Raw genomic sequence first — 25,443 nt, 5'->3', positions numbered from 1 at the left:
GGGATGCATTGGCACTGCTTCTCATTTTACTGAAGTTATTGACCAAGTATGCAGGTACGCATAGCCACAGGCCTGTCACTCAGTTTACAAGTCCTAGTCTATCTCTTGGAGCACCAATAGTAGTGGGTAGGTTGTCTATTATCTGTCAGTTTTGTTCAACTGTTTAAACCTCTGTGTGGATGCATGTGGATGTACTCTCTGTGTTCTGATGCTGGCTGACCTCATGACCTGTGGGCTGTTTGGATCTTGCTGGTTCCAGCTAGGCTCTTGGTTGGTGTCTGGCTGACCTGTAGATGACAAAATCATGTGTTTCCATTTCCTGAAGGGTTCCATCATTTGGATCATGGCCATGTGTCTGGGTCTTATATCTGCAAACGTCAAGGTTGCCCATCCAAATATGTGGCTAGCTGGGCCCTGGTGCACTCCATTCTCCAGCTCCCTGTCTGTGCACTGTGGAGGGCAGGAAGAGTGGAGCTGCAGGGAGTCTTTGCTCTAGACCTCTGGGATGAGGGACAGCAGCCAGGCCCCAGTCTCCCCAGTGCTCTGTAGTACAGTGTCTGCTGCTTCTCGATCACCCTCATACAGTATCTATGCTCCAACTCCAGGCTACGGAGCAGGCCCTTATGTTGCTGGACTTGGTACCTGTGTAGTTCATGCTTTGTGGCAGTGAGCGGCTTCTGCATTTACCTGGCGGACGTGAGTAAAACATTTAAATGTGTTAACCCTCTCAAGGCTGCCGTCCCAGACGGCATCCCTAGCCACGTCCTCAGAGCATGCGCAGACCAGCTGGCTGGTGTGTTTACAGACATATTCAATCAATCCCGATCCCAGTCTGCTGTCCCCACATGCTTCAAGATGGCCACCATTGTTCCTGTTCCCAAGAAACCTAAGGTAACTGAACTAAATGACTGTCGCCCCATAGCACTCACTTCTGTCATCATGAAGTGCTTTGAGAGACTAGTCAAGGATCATATCACCTCCTTCCTACCTGTCACCCCACTCCAATTTGCTTACCACCCCAATAGGTCCACAGACGATGCAATCGCCATCACACTGTCATATCCCATCTGGACAAGAGGAATACCTATGTAAGAATGCTGTTCGTCGATTACAGCTCAGCATTTAACACCATAGTACCCGCCAAACTCGTCATTAAGCTCGAGACCCTGGGTCTCGACCCCGCCCTGTGCAACTGGGTCCTGGACTTCCTGACGGGCCGCCCCCCGGTGGTGAGGGTAGGTAACAACATCTCCACCCTGCTGATCCTCAACACTGGGTCCCCACAAGGGTGCGTTCTCAGCCCTCTCCTGTACTCCCTGTTCACCCACGACTGCGTGGCCATGCACACATCCAACTCAATCATCAAGTTTGCAGACGACACTACAGTGGTAGGCTTGATTACCAACAACGACGAGACGGCCTACAGGGAGGAGGTGGGGGCCATCAGAGTGTGGTGTCAGGAAAATAACCTCTCACTCAATGTCAGCGAAACAAAATAAATGATTGTGGTCTTCAGGAAACAGCAAATGAAGCACCCCCCTACGATGGGACAGCAGTGGAGAAGGTGGAAAGTTTTAAGTTCCTCGGTGTAGATATCACCGACAAACTGAAATGGTCCACGCACACAGACAGTGTGTTGAAGAAGGCGTAACAGTGCCTCTTCAACCTCAGGAGGTTGAAAAAGTTTGGCTTGTCACCAAAAACCCTCACTAACTTTTACAGGTGCACAATTGAGAGCATCCTGTCGGGCTGTATCACTGCCTGATATGGCAACTGCACCGCCCACAACCGCAGGGCTCTCCAGAGGGTGGTGCGGCCTGCACAATGCATCACCGAGGGAAAACTACCTGCCTTCCAGGACACCTACAACTCCTGATGTCACAGGAAGTCAAAAGATAATCAAGGACAACAAACACCCGAGCCACTACCTGTTCACCCCGCTTCCATCCAGAAGCGAAGTCAGTACAGGTGTATCAAAGCTGGGACAGAGATATTGAAAAACAGCTTCTATCTCAAGGCCATCAGATTATTAAACAGCCACCACTAGCGCAGAGAGGCGACTGCCAACCTACAGACTTGATCTCATTGGCCACTTTAATAAATGGAACACTAGTCACTTTAATAATGCCACTTTAAGAATGTTTACGTATCTCGCGTTATTCATCTCATGAAGTCGGAAGTTTACATACACCTTAGCCAACTACATTTAAACTCAGTTTTTCACAATTCCTGACATTTATTCAGAGTAAAAATTCTCTGTCTTAGGTCAGTTAGGATCACCACTTTATTTTAAGAATGTGAAATGTCAGAATAATAGTAGAGAGAACGATTTATTTCAGCTTTTATTTCTTTCATCACATTCCCAGTGGGTCAGAAGTTTACATACAGTCAATTAGTATTTGGTAGTATTGCCTTTAAATTGTTTAACTTGGGTCAAACGTTTCTGGTAGCCTTCCACAAGCTTCCCACAATAAGTTGGGTGAATTTTGTCCCATTCCTCCTGTCAGAGCTGGTGTAACTGAGTCAGGTTTGTGGGCCTCCTTGCTCGCACACGCTTTTTCAGTTATGCCCACACATTTTCTATAGGATTGAGGTCAGGGCTTTGTGATGGCCATTCCAATACCTTGACTTTGTTGTCCTTAAGCCATTTTGCCACAACTTTGGAAGTATGCTTGGGGTCATTGTCCATTTGGAAGACCCATTTGCAACCAAGCTCTAACTTCCTGACTGATGTCTTGAGATGTTGCTTCAATATATCCACATAATTTTCCATCTTCATGATGCCATCTATTTTGTGAAGTGCACCAGTCCCTCCTGCAACAAAGCAGGGATAATCAAAGCACCCCCACAACATGATGCTGACACCCCCTTCCTTCACGGTTGGGATGGTGTTCTTCGGCTTGCAAGTATCTTCCTTTTTCCTCCAAACATAACGATGGTCATTAGGGCCAAACAGTTCCATTTTTGTTTCATCAGAGCAGAGGACATTTCTCCAAAAAGTACAATCTTTGTCCCCATGCGCATTTGCAAACCATAGTCTGGCTTTTTTATGGTGGTTTTGGAGCAGTGGCTTCTTCCTTGCTGAGCGGCCTTTCAGGTGATTTCGATATAGGACTAGTTTTACTGTGGATATAAATTATTTTGTACCTGTTTCCTCCAGCATCTTCACGAAGGTCCTTTGCTGTTGTTCTGGGATTGATTTGCACTTTTCACACCAAAGTACGTTCATCTCTAGGAGACAGAGCGAGTCTCACTCCTGAGCGGTATGACGGCTGCGTGGTCTCATGGTGTTTAAACTTGTGTACTATTGTTTGTACAGATAAACGTGGTACCTTCAGGCGTTTGGAAATTGCTCCCAAGAATGAACCAGACTTGTGGAGATCTACACATTTTTTTCTGAGGGCTTGGCTGATTTCTTTTGATTTCCCATGATGTCAAGCAAAGAGGCACTGAGTTTGAAAGTAGACCTTGAAATACATCCACAGGTACACCTCCAATTGACTCAAATGATGTCAATTAGCCTATCAGAAGCTTCTAAAGCCATGACATAATTTTCTGGAATCGTCCAAGCTGTTTAATGGCACAGTCAACTTAGTGTATGTAAACTTCTGACCCACTGGAATTGTGATACAGTGAATTATAAGTGAAACAATCTGTCTGTAAACAATTGTTGGAAAAATGACTTGTGTCATGCACAAAGTAGATGTCCTAACCAACTTGCAAAAACTATAGTTTGTTAACAAGAAATTTGTGGAGTGGTTGAAAAATGAGTTTTAATGACTCCAACCTAAGTGTATGTAAACTTGCGACTTCAACTGTGTGTATAAACTGCATACTGTATCTTTCATGATCTATTCTTTACTATCTATTGCATCTTAGCCGATCTTTCACTGCTCATCCATATATTTTATACTTATATATTCTCATCCCATTCCTTTACTAGATTGTGTGTATTAGATTTTGTTGTGGAATGTATTAGATATTAGGTTTTGTGGTGGAATTGTTAGATATTACCTGTTAGATACTGCTGCACTGTCGGATCTCGAAGCATAAGCATTTCGCCACACTCGCAATAACATCTGCTAACCATGTGTATGTGGCCAATAAAATGTGATTTTATTTGATTTAGTTGTCAGTGGCTTCTGTAGTATCACCGTGTGGGGGAAGGGATTGCAAAACAATGGAAGTTCAATAATTAGCTATACCAGTGAAGTAACAGTGTATTTCCTGTGGGATCACCATTGTATTAACATGTGATAATTGCTTCGTAATGGAGTTGAGCATTTTGTTTTTTATATTATTACAACAATGTAGGAAGGAATGGCCCTTACTCTTGTGTAATTTTAAAGGAATGTAAAATCCTACTATGGATAGATACCTCATACAAATATCTTTGTTCAAATTAATTTATTAATTTTACTCATCAAAGGATGTTTCAGAGTAAGTCATATAAATGGCACTAACCTGAGAATGAAATCAATATCCCTTTGATGAATTTGATGAGACACATATCTGCTACTGTGTCATTTCCCCAAATCTCACAGAGAATCTCAATAGGAAAGTTGGTTGTGTCTTCTCTACTTTATAGGGAGTCTCTCTCTCTCTCTCTCTCTTGCTCTCTCTCTCGTTATGTAATCTGATCCCCTGGCCCATGTAGATGTTGGTAGTCATGTGATCTCTTGATAAGCTTTATTTACAGCCCTCTGGATTTCATTCACTTTGCACAAAGTAGAACAATTTAATCCCTGCTAACTGATACGTGACTTGTGAGACTTGAACCTAACCCAATTGTATTTAAAAGAGCATGTAAACCCCAATATTGAGAGTTGGTATGTCCAGCTCTCAGGACATTGCAAGGGGACTATACATGTGAGTTACGTTATTGTTGTGGTGTAAGAAAGAGACTATGACAGACTTGTGGCTATGAAATATTTACAGCAGAGTTCAGATGACTAAGCGCCTGTGTAGAAGACCGTGTGAGTAGCTCATCATTAAAGTTTCACAAACTGGATTCCATTCACTGTCCTTTAATTATATAAAACTGCCAGCTTGAGCTGCACAAGACACACATTTCAGAGGATTTTCATTTCATTTTCCAACGCTTGTCTTGCAAACTCAGAACTTACTAGTAATAGTGGAATAATAGCGGAGCCCCTAATCGTAGTGGAATCACTTTAAATTCCATGGATCAATCTCATGACCAGTACTAGTCGTTTTTTGGGGTATCGGTACTTTACGTAACTATTTATATTTGTGAAAATGTTTACTTTTACTTCACTACATTCCTAAAGAAAATGATGTACTTTTTACTCCATACATTTTCCCTGTCACCCAAAAGTTACATTTTGAATGCTTAGCAGGACAGGAAAATTATCAAATTCACGCACTTATCAAGAGAACATCCCTGGTCATCCCTACTGCCTTTGATCTGGAGGACTCACTAAACACACATGCTTCGTTTGTAAATTATGTCTGAGTGTTGGAGAATGCCCCTGGCTATCTGTAAATAAAAAAAAACAAGAAAATGGTGACGTCTGGTTTGAGTAATATAAGGAATTTGAAATGAATGATAATTTATTTTGATACTTAAGTATATTTTAGCAATTACATTAACTTTTGATACTTAAGTATATTTAAAACCAAATACTTTAATGACTTTTACTCAAGTAGAATTTTATTGGTTGACTCACTTTTACTTGATTCATTTTCTATTGAGATATCTTTACCTTTACTCAAGTATGACAATTGGGTACTTTTTTCACCACTGCCCATGTTGACTCCAATGTTTACCACAGTTGTGTCAAGTTGGCTGGATGTCGTTTAGGTGGTAGACCGTTCTTGATACGCATGGGAAACTCTTGAGTGTGAAAAACCCAGCAGATTTGCAGTTCTTGACACACTCAAACTGGTGCGCATGACACCTACTACCATACCCCGTTCAAAGGCACTTAAATCTTTTGTCTTGCCCACTCACCGTCTTAATGGCACACATACACGATCCATGTCTCAATTGTCTCAAGGCTTAAAAATTCTTCTTTAACCTGTCTCCTCCCCTTCATTGACACTGATTGAAGGGCATTTAACAAGTGACATCAATAAGGGGTCATAGCTTTCACCTCAATTCACCTGGTCAGTCTGTCATGGAAAGAGCAGGTGTTCCTAATGTTTTGTACACTCATTGTATATTAATTGTATATCCACTGTATATTTGAAGAGTTTTATTCTAAAATGCTACATCCACACATTTTTCACACTTGTGTTCTTTTCATCAGAAATTATTGCTTATGGGTACATTCATGTGTGTGTAAAATATTACTGTTCTCACATTTTTATTCATAGATTTAAAATCAAATCAAACTTTATTTGTCACATGCGCTGAACACAACAGGTGTAGACCTTACCGTGAAATGCTTACTTACAAGCCCTTAATGCAGTCCAAGAAAGAGTTAAGAAAATATTTACCAAATAAACTAAAGTGAAAAATAATAAAAAGTAACACAATAAAATAACAGTAACGAGGCTATATACAGGGGGTACTGGTACCGAGTGATTGGGCGGGGATACAGGTTAGTCGAGGTAATTTGTACATGCTGGTAGGGGTAAAGTGACTATGCATAGATAATAAACAGCGAGTAGCAGTAGTGTAAAAACAAATGTGTGGGGGTGTGGTGGGGGGCTTATGGCTTGGGGGTAGAAGCTTCCATGCGTTAGCAGAGAGAACAGTCTATGACTTGGGTGACTGGAGTCTTTGATAATTTTTGGGGCTATCCTCTGAAACCGCCTAGTATATAGGTCCTGGATGGAAGGAAGCTTGGTGTCAGTGATGTACTGGGACGTACGCACTACCCTCTGTAGCGCCTTACGGTCAGAAGCCGAGCAGTTGCCATACCAGGTGGTGATGCAACCGGTCAGGATGCTCTCGATGGTGCAGCTGTAGAACTTTGAGGATCTGGGGACCCATGCCAAATCTTTTCAGTCTCCTGAGGGGCAAAAGGTGTTGTGCCCTCTTCACGACTGTTGTGGTGTGTTTGGACCATGATCGTTCGTTGGTGATGTGGACACCAAGGAAGTTCAAACGCTCAACCCGCTCCACTACAGCCCTGTCAATTTTAATGGGGGCCTGTTCGACACGTCTATTCGGCACCCCTGAGTTGAGGATCAGCGTGGCAGACATGTTGTTGCCTACCCTTACCACCTGGGGGCGGCCAATCAGGAAGTCCAGGATCCAGTTGCAGAGGGAGGTGTTTAGTCCCAGGGTCCTTAGCTTAGTGGTGAGCTTTGTGGGCACTATGGTGTTGAACGCTGAGCTGTAGTCAATGAACAGCATTCTCAAATAAGTGTTTATTTTGTCCAGGTGGGAAAGGGCAGTGTGAAGTGCGATTGAAATTGTGTCATCTGTGGATCTGTTGTGGCGGTATGCGAATTGGAGTGGGTCTAGGGTATCCGGGATGATGCTGTTGATGTGAGCCTTGACCAGCCTTTCAAAGCACATCATGGCTACCGACGTGAGTGCTACGGGGCGGTAATCATTTAGGCAGGTTTCCTTCGCTTCCTTGGACACAGGGACTATGGTGGTTTGCTTGAAACATGTGGGTATTACAGACTCGGTCAGGGAGAGGTTGAAAATGTCAGTGAAGTCACTTGCCAGTTGGTCCGCGCATGCTTTGAGTATATGTCCTGGTAATCCGTCTGGCCCTGTGGCCTTTGTGAATGTTGACCTGTTTAAAGGTTTTGCTCACATCGGCTACCGAGAACGTTATCACACAGTCGTCCGGAACAGCTGGTGCTCTCATGCATGCTTCAGTGTTGCTTGTCTCGAAGCGAGCATAAAAGGCATTTAGCTCGTCTGGTAGGTTCGCGTCACTGGGCAGCTCGCGGCTGGGTTTCCCTTTGTAGTCCGTAGTAGTCTTCAAGCCCTGCCACATCCGACGAGCGTCAGAGCCAGTGTAGTATGATTCAATCTTAATTCTGTATTGACACTTTTTCTGTTTGATGGTTCGTCTGAGGGCATAGCAGGATGTCTTATAAGCGTCCGGATTAGTGTCCCACTCCTTGAAAACGGCGGCACTAGCCTTTAGCTCGATGCGGATATCACCTGTAATCCATGGCTTCTGGTTGGGATATGTACGTACGGTCACTGTGGGTACGACGTCATCGATGCACTTATTGATGAAGCTGATGACTGAGGTGGTATACTCCTCATTGCCATTGGATGAATCCCGGAACATATTCCAGTCTGTGCTAGCAAAACAGTCTTGTAGCGTAGCATCCGCTTCATCTGTCCACTTCCATACTGAGCGAGTCACTGATACTTCCTGCTTTAGTTTTTGCTTGTAAGCAGGAATCAGGAGGATAGAATTATGGTCAGATTTGCCAAATGGAGGGCGAGAGAGAGCTTTGTATGCGTCTCTGTGTGTGGAGTAAAGGTGGTCAAGAGTTTTTTTTCTCCTCTGGTTGCACATGTGACATGGTGGTAGAAATGAGATAAGACGGATTTAAGTGTTTCTGCATTAAAGTCCCCGGCCACTCGAGGTACTGCTTCTGGATGAGCATTTTCTTGTTTCCTTATTGTCACGGTTGTGTGGAGAGACGGACCCATGGCGCAGCATGCTCTGAGTTCCACATATTTATTTTAGTGAAACTTTACAAACAACCAAAAGAAACAAACAACAAACTGTGACGACAGAGGTGCTACATGCACTTACTCAAAATAAGATCCCACAAAACACAGTGGGGAAATGGCTGCCTAAATATGATCCCCAATCAGAGACAACGATAAACAGCTGCCTCTGATTGGGAACCATACCAGGCCAACATAGAAAAAACAACCTAGATAACCCACCCTAGTCACACCCTGACCTAACCAACTTAGAGAATAAAAGGCTCTCTATGGTCAGGGCGTGACACTTATGGCCTTATACATCTTGTTGAGTGTGGTCTTAGTGCCAGCATCGGTTTGTGGTGGTAAATAGACATCTACGACAAATAATATAGATGAGAACTCTCTTCGTAGATAGTGTGGTCTACAGCTTATCATAAGGTACTCTACCTCAGGTGAGCAATACCTTGAGACTTCTTTAATATTAGACATTGCGCACCAGCTGTTTTTGACAAATAGACACACACCTCTGCCCCTTGTCTTACCAGATGTAGCTTCTCTGTCTTGCTGATGCATGGAAAAATCCCGTCAACTCTATATTATCCGTGTCGTCGCTCAGCCACGACTCTGAAACATAAGATATTACAGTTTTTAATCGTATATCATCAATTGTGTTTTCCAATTATTGCATGTTGGCCAATAGACGTGTAAGCAAATGTGTTTTTTTTGCTAATTGCTATATATCCATTGTTTATCTGGAATAGAACGTTCGTATTCTGCATATCCATTTGCAAATGACAGGAGTGGCAAGGAGTGGAATGTAATAGCTGAACAGAGATGGAAACCAGGCTAACAGCAATCTCACTGAAGATTGAATTCCTGCATGATAGTCAAGACAATACATAATACAACGAATTATTTTAAGATTCTAAATAGGTAAAAAGAGTGATCTGAGTTTAACGGACAAAGTCTGTTAGTCACTGGACACAATAATGTGTCATAATGTTATTGTCCTTTGTATTTACATTATGTGTAATTGTGCGCCATCTACTGGCAAATAACGGAACGTCCATTCAATGACGACGTTTCAGTAGCTGGAAGAAAATATCAATACATGCAGTGGTGGGAGGACAAAAATACTGCAGAAAGATAAATAACAAGTTAAAAAGAACAGGTTTTGGGGACGTTTGGGCTTTTGGTCAAAGCAGAATGACACAATTGGGAGGCAGAAGTGGCAATCTGTGAACTGTTAAAAAAATGAATTGTCAACCATTCTGGTTTCTAATATATCTGATGTAGACCTTGACTTTTGTACCAGACTTATATCTCCACTGGCAGGACTACAGATGAGAGCCATGGAAACTAATAAAAGCCATACAAAAGAAGAGCCTTCAATTATGAATGAATACACCCCTGGCATGCAGGGGTCGAGTCTTGTGAGTTGTCAAATGTTACTGCTGCTACGCTTGCTTTGTAAATTGTAACAAGCAAAGACTTAGATGTCATTATCTACCTGTTGAACAGGGATTATCAACTAGATTCAGCTGCGGATGGTCGGAGCGCGGGAAAACATACTTACAAATTTGCAGGCTGCAAATTGATAACAAGAAGCCCAAACAGATATAATGTTTGACAAACAATCATTTCTAACATGGATTACTTTGGTGTATTATCAAGTGGCTCTATTACGCGTGGGAATACTTGAACAGAGTTCCAAAATTGAAATCACTTGAGCTGATTTCCTGGTGTTTTTACAGTTGATATCCAATTAATTTAGCTCAAAAAACGCAGTGGGGAATAAAACCAAGCACAGGCCAAATGTGGGCTGCCAGTCGGGAAACCCTGCTGTAGAAGGTCATGTGAACTTCTTGCAACATATATTGGTTGCACCTTGAAAATCATGATCATGTTTGTCCATGCATGGTTAGTGAAGATTACATTTTCAACTCACTTCCTTCCTCCCATTGTAAGATGGATTTGAGAACACACACTCACTATGTGAATGGATGTGTACTGCCCTAACAGTCAACTAATGAATAACTAGCTATGATGTACAAGATTAGGCAACAGCAGGACTCAACTTAATAATATTATGTTTAAGGGTACTAGACAAACAAAGGTATTGTTTGCTTCAGTACTGGGTAACTATCCAATTAGTCACAGTTGAACTAAATGATAGTGTTCACCACAAACCTTTGGCAGTTTAGAATATGAATTTGAGGAAAAGATCTGCTGAATCAGGAGCTTTCATCCACACACCCTTACAAAGATAATTACATTTGCGTTACAACACTCAAACTTTTATCTGCCCATCTTTTCAACTCCATTCTTTGGATAGAGAGAGAAACTCTCAGCCTCTGTAATAGTGGCAGAGAGTCCCAGTGGGGAGACTGCAAGGGCGGTTCTTCGCTCCAGTGCCTTGCCGTTCACCTTTGCACCCCTGGGCCAGACTACACTCATAGGGCCTACTGAAGAGATAAGTCTATTAATGGACTCTACAAGGGGTTGAAAGCGTTCCACAGGGATGCCGGCCCATGTTCAGTGGTGTAAAGTACTTTAAAGTACTACTTAATTCGTTTTTTTCAGGTATCTGTACTTTATTTTTGTACAACTTTTACTTTTACTTCACTACATTCTTAAAGAGAATGGTGTACTTTTTACTCCATACATTTTCCCTGTCACCCAAAAGTTACATTTTGAATGCTTAGCAGGACAGGAAAATTATCGAATTCACGCACTTATCAAGAGAACATCCCTGGTCATCCCCACTGCCTTTGATCTGGAGGACTCACTAAACACACCTGTTTCATTTGTAGATTATGTCTGAGTGTTGGAGTGTTACCCTGGCTATCTGTAAATAAAAAAACAAGATATAAGGAATTTGAAAGTATTTATACTTTATTTTGATACTTAATACATAAAAAAACCTTATCTACCTGTCTCCTCCCCTTCATTTACATTGGTTGAAGTGGATTTAACAAGTGACATCAATAAGGGATCATAGCTTTCACTTCGATTCACCTGGCCAGTCTATGTCATGGAAAGAGCAGGTGTTCCTAATGTTTTGTACACTCAGTGTATATCAATTGTATATATCCACTGTATATTTGAAGAGTTTAAATCTGAAACGCCTTATCCACACATTTTTGACATTTGTGTTTTTTTTTATCAGGGATCATTGCTTATGGGTATGTTCATGTGTGTGTAAAATATTACTGTTCTCACATTTTTTATTAATAGATTTTAGATGTGTATGAAAATGTGTATTTTTGCTTATTTCTATATGCCCATTGCTTAGCTGGAATGGAGTGTTCCTGTCATGTCCTGACCAGCAGAGGGAGTAATTGTATTAGTTTTGGTCAGGACGTGGCAGAGGGTTTGTGTTTTGTATGTATTTCTACGTTCTGTCTAGTTTAGTTTTTCTATGTTTAGGATTGGGTGTTGGACTCTCAATTGGAGGCAGGTGTTTCTAGTTGCCTCTGATTGAGAGTCCTATATATAGGTGTGTGTTTGGTTTGGTGTTTTGTGGGTAGTTGTCTTTAGCACTGCTGTTAAGTGTATAGCCTGTTAAACTGTCGGTCTTCGGTTTCACTTTATTTCAAATAAATATTCAAGATGAGCATCCACATTCCTGCTGTGCTTTGGTCCTCTCTACCCGAAGACAGCCGTTACAGTTCCTATCCTGCATATCCATTGGCAAATGACAGGAGAGGCAAGGAGTGGAATTCAATGACAGGAGTGGCAAGGAGTGGAATGTAATAGCTCAACGGAGAAGGCAACCAGGCTAACGGCAATCTCACTGAAGACTGAATTCCAATGACCCCAGCTTCTGCAGCCATCATGAGGAGGATTCAGGAGGAAGATGCTGGTGCCCCATCTGCCCGACCCACAGAACCAACAACTCCAACTCCCGGAAGTAAGTGTGAGTATGTTGTTGCATCTGTGTCTGACTGTCCTACCTTGGCCTGCTGTAACTATATGTGAGTGCGATGTTAGTAAAATTCCTGAACTAAGTGTTTTCATCATTCTAGATTGCAGCCAGTAGCAACAAGAAGCGCTGAGGTGTGTGTGTGTGTGGACCCAAGGACAGGAAGACGCAGTACACATGCATCAACTGCAAGAAATGTATTTGCAACAGAGTAGAACTGTCCCTCGTGGTGTAGACCGGCCTTAATTTGTGTTCAATGGGGCTCATTTATCATTTCCATAAAATACTGTATGCAAAATTTGGCATCCAATTTATTCAGTTCAAAGCAATAAACATCAATAGTGATACTCCTTGTTTAATTTATATTTATTCAAGGTAAACACGATTTATTCCACCCATGTCTTGAATATAATTAATTCATTTTTACAAAAATCACATTTTATCCAAACAAATAGCGCTTTTATTGATAAATGTGATCTAGCAGAGGTAAATGGCAAATTTTAACCATGTATGCTGCTTGTAATTGATAAAAATATTTCACGTTCATTTCACTAGGTATGTCAGTTAAGATCAAATTCTTATTAATGATGGCCTTCCAGCGAACTGTGGGTTAACTGCTTTGTTCAGGGGCAGAACGACAGATTTTTATCTTGTCAGCTCGGGATTCAATCCAGCAACCTTTCGGTTACTGGCCCCTAGGCTACCTGCCGCCCCAAATAAGTCAACATTTAAGTATTAAGTTTGAATTGTTTTTACGTAAATTGTTATGGCTGTATTGTTTCAAAAACCCAATAATGTTGTGGGTCCATCAGACCGGCGAACATTGGGTGAATAACAAAAACGTGAACACAATACAAGGGTTAATTACTCCCACGTGATCATGGTGTTTTTGCCAACAACTTCAAGGATGGGTCTGCCATTTTTTTCCAATTGGTTGATGACGCTACTCTTTTGAAATTATCCTTGAAGGCTATTGACGAAACTCTATAGCCACTAACGTACATCCTCTACACTACATTATGGACTTCTTCCTTCCGGTGAGTCTCAGTCTTAAAACAATGCACATGCATTGCAATTGTAACTTGGAAAAACATTTTGAGCAATATCATTGTGAATCATTTAGGTTTGTAATAAAATCAAGCAGATTAGTAACATTACAGTTCTGATATAGATAAGTTTCTCTGTAAATTGCGTTTTGGCACATCACAGCAACCTGTCATTGGTAGCGGTCTGTCACTTTAAGAACATCCCTTGGTTCAACATGCACTCTTCCTCCGCCATCAGCTGTCTAGTCATTATGGCGGAATGTAAAACGCCTACATCATGTCCGTCTCCAGCTTCAGTAATGATTTCTCTCGCTAGAGCTTTGTCCCATTCAAGGTTGAGTCAACCTGATCAGTCTGTGTTTAAATCGCAGACTTCTGTTCACCAGAGCAATGTGGCACAGCCAGGCCCACGAAGGTTGTCGAGCAGCAACAGTGTTGAGTCTCTGGATGTGAGCCCCTGTGCTGAAGCGCGAGTCTTGGTCATCAACACCGGAGGAACTATCGGGATGATGTGCCATAATGACGGTAAAACCTTTTTTGACCGGGACTTTAACAATGTATTTGTTGTTGCCCAAACAAAGTACATTTATTTGATTTGAATGATTCTGTGTGACTCATGTTGATGCAACACATTGGCGGAAACTCGCTAACTACAGTCGCAGTTGACCTGGGGTGTAATGTTTTAAAAAAAAAATTTTGCTAAACGTTTCGTCTGTTACAACAGAAACCGTTTACTCAAACATAACTTTTGCAACGGAAACGAGTTTCTATTGGTCAAATTCACGTAGGTCCCTCTCCGTATCGCTCCATTTGGTTCTTAAACGGTAAACTGTTTCGGTTGCAAGATGTAATGAATACACCCCTGGCACGCAGGGGTCGTGTGTTGTCAAATGTAACTGCTGCTACATTTGCTTTGTAAATTGTAACAAGCAAACACTTGGGTGTATTATCTACCTGTAGATCAAGGATCATCAACTAGTTTCAGCCACAGATGGTTGGATGGAGGAACATAATTGCAAATAATTTGCTCCTGAGTGGCACAGCGGTCTAAGGCACAGCATCTGTGTTAGAGGCTTCACTACAGATTTGATTCCAGGCTGTATCACAACCAGCTGTGATTGGGAGTCCCATAGGGTGGCGCCCAATTGGTCCAGCGTAGTCTGGGTTGGGCTGGGGTAGACGTCATTGTAAATCAGAATTTGTTCTTAACTGACTTTCCTAGTTAAAGGTTCAATAAAAAAATGTTAATCTCTTATGTGTGAGAATACTTGGGAACAGAGTTCCAAAATTAAAATCACTTGAGCTGGTTCCATGTTTTTACAGTTGATGTCCAACAAAAAGAACATTAATATAAATGTGTTATTCTCAGAAAACACAGGGAATAAAACCACCCACAGGCCACATTTGGGGTGCCAGTATATGAATCCTGCTGTAGAAGGTCATGTGAACTTCTTGCAACATACACTGCTCAAAAAAATAAAGGGAACACTTAAACAACACAATGTAACTCCAAGTCAATCACACTTCTGTGAAATCAAACTGTCCACTTAGGAAGCAACACTGATTGACAATACATTTCAGATGCTGTTGTGCAAATGGAATAGACAACTGGAAATTATAGGCACTTAGCAAGACACCCCCAATAAAGGAGTAGTTCTGCAGGTGGGGACCACAGACCACTTCACAGTTCCTATGCTTCCTGGCTGATGTTTTGGTCGCTGGCGGTGCTTTCACTCTAGTGGTAGCATGAGACGGAGTCTACAACCCACACAAGTGTCTCAGGTAGTGCAGCTCATCCAGGATGGGACATCAATGCGAGCTGGGGCAAGAAGGTTTGCTGTGTCTGTCAGCGTAGTGTCCAGAGCATGGAGGCGCAACCAGGAGACAGGCCAGTATATCAGGAGATGTGGAGGAGGCCGTAGGAGGGCAACAACCCAGCAGCAGGACCGCTACCTCCGCCTTTGTGCAAGGAGGAGCAGGAGGAGCACTACCAGAGCCCTGCAAAATGACCTCCAGCAGGCCACAAATGTGCATGTGTCTGCTCAAACGGTCAGAAACAGACTCCATGAGGGTGGTATGAGGGCCTGACGTCCACAGGTGGGGGTTGTGCTTACAGCCCAACACCGTGCAGGACGTTTGGCATTTGCCAGAGAACACCAAGATTGGCAAATTCACCACTGGCGCCCTGTGCTCTTCACAGATGAAAGCAGGTTCACACTGAGCACGTGACAGACGTGACAGTCTGGAGACGCCGTGGAGAATGTTCTGCTGCCTGCAACATCCTCCAGCATGACTGTTTTGGCGGTGGGTCAGTCATGGTGTGGGGTGGCATTTCTTTGTGGGGCCACACAGCCCTCCATGTGCTCGCCAGAGGTAGCCTGACTGCCATTAGGTACCGAGATGAGATCCTCAGACCCCTTGTGAGACCATATGCTGGTGCGGTTGGCCCTGGGTTCCTCCTAATGCAAGACAATGCTAGACCTCATGTGGCTGGAGTGTCAGCAGTTCCTGCAAGAGGAAGGCATTGATGCTATGGACTGGCCCGCCCATTCCCCAGACCTGAATCCAATTGAGCACATCTGGGACATCATGTCTTGCTCCATCCACCAACGCCACATTGCACCACAGACTGTCCAGGAGTTGGCGGATGCTTTAGTCCAGGTCTGGGAGGAGATCCCTCAGGAGACCATCCGCCACCTCATCAGGAGCATGCCCAGGCATTGTAGGGAGGTCATACAGGCACGTGGAGGCCACACACGCACTACTGAGCCTCATTTTGACTTGTTTTAAGGACATTACATCAAAGTTGGATCAGCCTGTGGTGTGGTTTTACACTTTAATTTTGAGTGTGACTCCAAATCCAGACCTCCAAGGGTTGATAAATTGGATTTCCATGTATTATTTTTGTGTGATTTTTGTTGTCAGCACATTCAACTATGTAAAGAAAAAAGTATTTAATAAGAAATAATCTTTCATTCAGATCTAGGATGTGTTTAAGTGTTCACTTTATTTTTTTGAGCAGTATATGTTCGTTGCACCTTGAAGATCATGGTCATGTTTGTCCATGCATGGTTAGTGAAGATTACATTTTCAACTCACTTCCTTCCTCCCATTGTAAGATGGATTTGAGAACACACACACTGTGGATGGATGTGTACTAGAGGTCGACCGATTCTGATTTTTCAACGCCGATACCGATTATTGGGGGACAAAAAAAGCCGATACCGATTAATCGGCCGATTTTGTTTTTTTTTATGACAATTACAACAATACTGAATGAACACTTATTTTAACTTAATATAATACATCAATAAAATCAATTTAGCCTCAAATAAATAATGAAACGTGTTCAATTTGGTTTAAATAATGCAAAACAAAGTGTTGGAGAAGAAAGTAAAAGTGTGTGCAATATGTGCCATGTAAGAAAGCTAATGTTTAAATGCCTTGCTCAGAACATGGGAACATATGAAAGCTAGTGGTTCCTTTTAACATGAGTCTTCAATATTCCCAGGTAAGAAGTTTTAGGTTGTAGTTATTATATTATTATAGGACTATTTCTCTCTCTATACGATTTGTATTTCATATACCTTTGACTATTGGATGTTCTTATAGGCACTTTAGTATTGCCAGTGTAACAGTATAGCTTCCGTCCCTCTCCTCGCTCAAACCAGGAACACATCGACAACAGCCACCCTCGAAGCAGCGTTACCCATGCAGAGGAAGGGGAAAAAACTTCAAGTCTCAGAGCGAGTGACGTTTGAAACGCTATTAGCGTGCACCCGCCTAACTAGCTAGCCATTTCACATCGGTTACACCAGCCTAATCTTGGGAGTTGATAGGCTTGAAGGGGTGGGTATAATTGGTGGAACGTTCCAACAGGAATCTGTTCCAAAAAACGTAAAGTAAAAGGTTGCCAACCAACAACGCATACAAAGTAGCAACGCATACAAACCTAGCTAACTAGCTGCCGAATAGGCATCAACTCACCACGTAGTTTATTCTTAATGTTTGTCCATAGGCAAACCGACATGTGAGGACAGACATTTTTCGGAATAAACGTGATGAGTGAAAAACGCAATGAAATAGACCACTCCCTACCCGGTATCTTATTCTGCCGCTATACAACTTTGTATGCGTTGTTTTTTTGGAAACCTTGTTATTTACGAGGTTTTTGGAATAGATTCCTGTTGGAACGTTCCACAAATTATACCCACCCAGGTTGAAGTCATAAACAGCGCAATGCTTGAAGCACAGCGAAGGGCTGTTTGAATGAATGCTTACGAGCCTGCTGCTGCCTACCATTGCTCAGTCAGACTGCTCTATCAAATCATAGACTTAATTATAATATAATAAACACACAAATACGAGCCTTGGGTCATTAATATGGTAGAATCTGGAAACGATCATCTCGAAAACAAACGTTTTTTTCTTTCAGTGACATACGGAACCGTTCCGTATTTTATCTAACGGGTGACTAAGTCTAAATATTCCTGTTAGGCATTGATGTTTATGGTTAGGTACATTGGTGCAACGACAGTACTTTTTTCGCAAATGCGCTTGTTAAATCAACACCCGTTTGTCGAAGTAGGCTGTGATTCAATGAAAATTAACAGGCATCGATCATATGCAACGCAGGACACGTTAGAAACTGGTAATATCATCAACCATGTGTAGTTAACTAATGATTATGTTAAGATTGATAGTTTTTTATAAGTCATATGCTAGCTAGCAACTTACCTTTGCTTCTTGCTGCCCTTGCGTTACAGGTAGTCAGCCTGTTAATCCTTGTGGAGTGCAATGTAAGGCAGGTGGTTAGAGCGTTGGACTGGTAACCGAAGGTTGCAAAAACAAATCCCCACCCCCTGAACAAGGCAGTTAACCCCCGTTTCTAGGCCGTCATTGTAAATAAGAATGTGTTCTTAATCTGACTTGCCTATTAAATAAAGGTGTAAAAAAATAATTTGAAATCGGCCCCAATTAATCGGCCATTCCGATTTAATCGGTCGACCTCTAATGTGTACTGCCCTAACGGTCAACTAATGAATAACTAGCTATGATGTACAAGATTAGGCAACAGCAGGATTCAGCTTCATAATATGTTTGTCAAGGGTACAAGACAAGGTATTGCTTGCTTCAGTACTGGTTAACTGTCCAATCAGTCACAGTTGACCTAAGTGATAGTGACATCTCTGGTCATCCCATGTTGACGCCAATGTTTACCACAGTTGGCTGGATGTCGTTTAGGTGGTAGACCATTCTTGATTCACATGGGAAACTCAAATGTGAAAAACCCAGCAGAGTTGCAGTTCTTGAGACACTTAAACCGGTGCGTCTGGCATACCCCATTCAAAAGCACTTCAATCTTTTGTCTTGCCCACTTACCGTCTTAATGGCACACATACACAATCCATGTCTCAAAGGTTAAAGAAGGATTATTAAGCCGTCTTGTCCCCTTCATCTACACGGATTGAAGTGGATTTAACAAGTGATATAAATAAGGGATCATAACTTTCACCTCGATTTACCTGGTCAGTCTGTCACGAAAGTAGCAGGTGTTACTAATGTTTTGTACACTCAGTGTATATCAATTGTATATTTGAAGAGTTTAATTCCAAAATGCTATATCCACATTTTTCACGCGTTTTTTTTTTTTTTTCATCAGAAATGATTGCGTTCGTGTGTGTGAAATATTACTGTTCACACATTTTATTCAGGTTTTAGACGCGTATGAAAATGGGTTATTTTGCTAATTGCTATATATCCATTGTTTAGCTGGAATGGAATGTTCGTATCCTGCATATCCATTGGCAAATGACAGGAGTGTCATGTAATAGCTGAACGGAGACAGCAACCAGGCTAACAACAATGTCACTGAAGATTGAATTCCTGCATGTAATTCAAGACAGTAGAATTCAAAATAGGTAAAGAGTGAGCTGAGTTTAATAGACAACGTCCGTTAGTCACTTACTGGCCACAATGTGTCGTTATGTTATTGTCCTGTGTAATTACATTGTGTAACTGTGCGCCATCTACTGGCAAATAATGTAACGTCCATACACTACAGCATGGACTTAATCCTTCTGGTGAGTCTGTCTCACTTATCATTGCATTTTAACTTGGAAAAACATTTTGGGCAATATCATTATATTTGCTTGATTTTATTATAAACCTAATCAGATTAGTAACATTACAGTTTTGATATAGCTAGTTTTCTCTAAATTGCATTTTGGCACTTTATAGCACCCTGTCATTGGTAGCGTGAACATCCCTTGGTTTGACAGGCACTCTTTCTTCCCCCGCCACCAGATGTCTACCCTCTAAAAATTAGGGGTTCAACAAGGGTTCTTCTAAGATCCTCAAAGTTCTTCGAAGAACCTTAGGGTTCTTGGCACTGAAAATTGCCCCCAAAAGGTTATTCTGAGAACCCCATAGGAGGTGGGGTTCATCGAGGAACCTCAGTTGGTGGGGGTTCTTGCAGGAACCTAACTGCCCAACTGAAACGTTTGGATTTGAATTTGAAAGGACAGCAGGTACAGGCACTAAAATTGAGGAGATCTTTATATTTTCATTTAAGGTAAGATTTGTCCCTTTTTTATATGATCTAAATTGATATTGTTTTGTGATGATACCATGTATCTTTAAATATTTGTGCAAATCTTTATAAACCAGATAATGGACACAATTCAATGGATATCAATAAACAGAGGTAAGAATATGTATGCTTTTAGAATATGATGAAGGCTAGCTGCATTGTGTGCAGATGACACAACTGCTCACTTTTGTCTGTCTGCAGGTATACAGACGATGGGGCATACAAAGGTATGTCTGTTGGTATGTTATAGAGATCACATGTACCATCCTCCCTTGCCTCTTCAATGAAAACCCCATAGGCCTCTACATTATGGACATGGTATGTATATGAAAACCATAAAGTTTCTTTCCATAAACATTTACTACAAAAACCAAGTTATGAATACTGTTGTGTATGTTTTGTTAAACATCTGTATAATTACTATTTTTGGGGATTCAGATTTCACCCTCCCTACACCTCTGACGAATATAACAGGAAACCTGTTCAATCACCATGCACTGCAAAATCATTCTGGCTATGGATACGGAGAACATCAACACCATAATATCAACACGCCAGAGGATACACCCATTGGACTTGGGGCTCACATTTTGGTTTTTATTTATTCTGCTTTGCCACTAAAATCATAATGAACACTGACAACAAAAATATTGTGTTATTGTTATGAAGAATAATAATAATAATAATAGGGGAGGGAGGTAGTTCAGATATTAACCACAAAAGTTTCTTCTAAAACGTTCTTCGAAGAACTTATAGGTTCCCCCACAGTTTTAATTTGAAGAACCCCTAAAGGATATTCCAGGAAACTTATTTTTAGAGTGTTATAATTAAGGTGGAAGGTAGAGAGTGTACCTCATGTCTGTCTCCAGCTTAAGAAATAACTTCTCTAGCTACAGCTTTGTCCCATTCAAGGTTGAGTCAACCTGATCAGTCTGTTCAAATCGCAGTTTTCTGTTCACCAGAGCAATGTGGCACAGCCAGGCCGACGGATGATGTCGAGCAGCAACAGTGGAGTGGGTATAATTTGAAAAGTTCCAACAGGAGTCTGTTCCAAAAACTTTGTGGTACAAGGATGCCAACAAACAATGCATACAAATTAGCATGATCAATTCACCTATCTAATTAGCTGCCGAATAGTCATCAACTCACCACATAGTTTATTCTTAATGTTTGTCCATAGGTTACCAGAGTGAGTACAGACCTTTTTTAGAATAAATGTGGTGAGTGGAAAAACTTAATTAAATTGCCCACTGCAGTATCTTATTCTGCCGCTATACAACTTTGTATGCGTTGTTTGTTTGGCAACCTTGTTATTTACGAAGTTTTTGGAACAGATTCCTGTTGGAACGTTACATGAACACTTATGGGCATTTTTACATGCTTTCATTGCACCTGTTCAGTGTGCATTTACAGGTGATAAGAATGCTTGTTATGGACATTTTACACGCATTCATTACACCTGTGCAGCCTATTGGGTAAGGAATGGCGTTTTTGTAGTTTTTTTTATTTTGATAATTGCCGAAAACAACTTATACATTTACATCATTTAGCAGACGCTCTTATCCACCATGGAGGTGAGGGCCCTCGGAGTGTGGTGTCAGGAAAATAACCTCACACTCAACATCAACAAAACAAAGGAGATGATCGTGGACTTCAGGAAACAGCAGACGGAGCACCCCCCTATCCACATTCACGGGACAGTAGTGGAGAAGGTGGAAAGTTTTTTTTTTTTTTTTTAAGTTCCTTGGCGTATTCATCACAGACAAACTGAAATGGTCCACCCACACAGACAGCGTGGTGAGGAAGGCGCAACAGCGCCTCTTCAACCTCAGGAGGCTGAACAAATTTGGCTTGTCACCAAAAACGCTCACAAACCTTTACAGATGCACAATCGAGACCATCCTGTCGGGCTGTATCACCGCCTGGTACGGCAGCTGCTCCACCCACAACCGCAAGGCTCTCCAGAGGGTAGTGAGGTCTGCACAATACATCTCCGGGGACAAGACACCTACACCACCCGATGTCACAGGAAGGCCAAAAAGATCATCAAGGACAACAACCACCCGAGCCACTGCCTGTTCACCCCGCTATCATCCAGAAGGTGAGGTCAGTACAGGTGCATCACAGCTGGGACCGAGAGACTGAAAAACAGCTTCTATCTCAAGGCCATCAGACTGTTAAACAGCCATCACTAACATTGAGTGGCTGCGGCCAACATACAGACTCAATCTCTAGCCACTTTAATAATTAATAATTGGATGTAATAAATGTATCACTAGTCACTTAAACAGTGCCACTTTATATAATGTTTACATACCTGACTTGTCTTTGGCATCATTCAAATGAAGACTTATCTTATCAACTCAATTCTCTGTAAATATCATGTAAATGTAATTAACTAGGAAGTCGGGGCAGCAAGGAAAAAATTCAGATTACAAAGTTATAATTTTCCTAATACAACTTTTCAGATATTTTAATATCTGATCAATTAGGCTTCTAATTAATGAATTATTCTTTACCTCACGTTAGTCTCATTCCAAACGTTGTAAATTGTTGGTTTTCTGCACGAACCCAGTCTTCACTATGACTCATCCATACATCAATTGTCTCAATCATTTATTAACTAACTAAATAATCACAGAAATGCATAAACAAACAGTAGTACATATGGTTACAAGGAAATGATAGGGGAGGTTCCCTATTGGAATAAACCGATATTACGGCTTGGTGGACAAAAGGGAAGTGGGTGTAGACTGAGAAAGGCGGGAATGAGTCACTACACCCTTGATAATTATATTCATTGAAATGCTAATCCTTTGCACATGAACACTCACTCGTTCGGGAACAATTGCAATCAACATATATATTTACGCTCAGTGTGTCGTCGTGATCTCTGTTGGAATCGTCCTTCTTTATGTTGGAAGTTCATCTGCCCATCTTTCGTGGTTAGAATGGATACTTCAGAGTCCCATTCAGAAATGATGTTATAGAATAGATGTTTCGGCGGTTGTCGGCCTTCGCGTTCAATGGTATAGAATTCCTAGCTGCTGACTAGTAATTAGTATCAAAGATTTGCTCTTATTCTGTCGGTATCGATAGTCTCAGAGTTTCAACAACCATTACAACCTTAGCTTATACCCAGGTTTATGGTCTCTACTCAAACCTTAGCCCTCTCGGTAATCGAGATAATCTTGGTCTCTACTCAAACCTTAGCTCCCTCTGTGACCGAGGTACTGGTCTGCTGGGAAATTCCCAAAGTGGGGGTTATATCCCGAACCGTAGGAAAGGGCTGTCCCATGACGCCAGATCAATGTCTGTACTCCTGGGGTGGGCCTATGACTTAAACTCCAAAGGGAATTGGATTTTCCTTCATTAAACAAACAATTTAAAATCACATTACATAATTTCACAAATAGTTTAATCTTTACTCATTTATTTTATACAACAATTAGATGCAAGCCTCACAACTGAGACTCTTGTATAAACAGAGTTATGGTAATGTGGCTGTATTGTCTCATGAGTTTCACAAACGTTAAACGAAATGGACCAGTCGTAGCTCGATTCTCCCCCGACTGTGTACACATTCTCCAAAACATGGACATTGTTCAGTTCTCAAGTTCTATGATGGAGAAGAGGTTCCTTTGTTCTCCTGTGAAACCTTCTCTCTCTCTACACTGCCTGGCCATGAGGAGAGGGACTCCAATAAGAATGTATGACCTGCGATAACAGAGCCTGGGTGTAGGGGGAAGAGTGGTGGTGAGAGATGGCTGGTGCTCGCTATACCCAAAGAGGGCCATGTCATGACATACCCTACAGTACTCATCTCATATGTATATACTGTACTCTATACCATCTACTGCATCTTGCCTATGCCGTTCAGCCATAGCTCATCCATATATTTATATGTACATATTCTTAATCATTCCTTTACACTTGTGTGTGTGTGTGTGTGTGTGTATAAGGTAGTTGTTGTGAAATTGTTAGATTACTTGTTAGATATTACTGCATGGTCTTAACTAGAAGCACAAGCATTTCGCTACACTCGCATTATCTGCTAACCATGTGTATGTGACCAATAAAATTTATTTGATTTTGAATCCTTTTTTTCCCCTTTAACCTCTATGGGCTAGGTGGGATGCACTCAACAGCCAGTGGAATCCCGTGGCGCTATATTCAAATACCTTAGAAATGCTATTACTTCAATTTCTCAAACATATGACTATTTTAAAGACAAGACTCTTGTTAATCTAACCACACTGTCCGATTTTTCAAAAAGGCTTTACAACGAAAGCAAAACATTAGCTTATGTCAGCAGAGTACCCAGCCAGAAATAATCAGACACCCATTTTTCAAGCTAGCATATAATGTCACAAAAACCACAGCTAAATGCAGCACTAACCTTTGATCTTCATCAGATGACACTCCTAGGACATTGTTATACAATACATGCATGTTTTGTTCAATCAAGTTCATATTTATATCAAAAACCAGCTTTTTACATTAGCATGTTATGTTCAGAACTAGCATGCCCACCGAACACTTCCGGTGAATTTACTAAAATACTCATGATAAACGTTCACAAAATACATAATTATTTTAAGAATTATAGATACAGAACTCCTTTATGCAATCTCGGTGTCAGATTTTAAAATAGCTTTTCGGATGAAGCACATTTTGCAATATTCTGAGTACATAGCTCGGCCATCACGGCTAGCTATTTTGACACCCACCAAGTTTGGGACTCACTAAACTCAGAATTACTATAAGAAAAATTGGATTACCTTTGCTGTTCTTCGTCAGAATGCACTCCCAGGACTTCTACTTCAACAACAAATGTTGTTTTGGTTCCAAGTAATCCATAGTTATATTCAAATAGCTCCGTTTTGTTCGTGCGTTCAGGTCACTAGCCGAAGGGTGACGCGCATTTCGTAACAAAAAAATGTCAAAATATTCCATTACCGTACTTAGAAGCATGTCAAACGCTGTTTAAAATCAATTTTTATGCGATTTTTCTCGTTAAATAGCGATAATATTCCAACCGGGCAACGTTGTATTCATTCAAAGGCTGAAAGAAAAAAATGGAGAATTCTCGTGACCGCGCATCTCCAGTGTCACTGTCCCCAGGCTGACCACTCACAAATTCTCCTGCTGTTCTTTGCCCAGAGACAGCAGACACCCCATTCCACTTTCTGGCGCCTTCTGAGAGCCAATGGGAGCCTTAGAAAGTGTCACAGCACAGATGCTGTATTTTCGATAGAGATGCAACAGAAGGACAACA

General features: G+C 41.6%; 1 protein-coding gene across 2 annotated transcripts in view; it reads left to right on the top strand.

Moving 5' to 3' along the window:
• The first annotated feature begins 13,792 nt into the window (after window positions 1–13,792).
• The window catches only part of aspg (asparaginase homolog (S. cerevisiae)), a 47,354-nt gene continuing 35,703 nt past the window's right edge, over window positions 13,793–25,443 (top strand). The window contains exon 1 of one of the 2 annotated variants that reach the window (XM_029730140.1): window positions 13,793–14,098. In XM_029730140.1, the coding sequence (XP_029586000.1) occupies window positions 13,825–14,098 (274 nt within the window). In that variant the 5' untranslated portion in view covers window positions 13,793–13,824. The remainder of the gene's footprint in view (window positions 14,099–25,443) is intronic. The other variant, XM_029730142.1, reaches the window with a different exon arrangement.

This window comes from Salmo trutta, chromosome 33, assembly GCF_901001165.1.
Source record: "Salmo trutta chromosome 33, fSalTru1.1, whole genome shotgun sequence".
NCBI lineage: Eukaryota > Metazoa > Chordata > Actinopteri > Salmoniformes > Salmonidae > Salmo > Salmo trutta.
The sequence above is the reverse complement of the archived record's forward strand: the minus strand, read 5'-3'. Positions and strand labels throughout refer to the sequence as shown.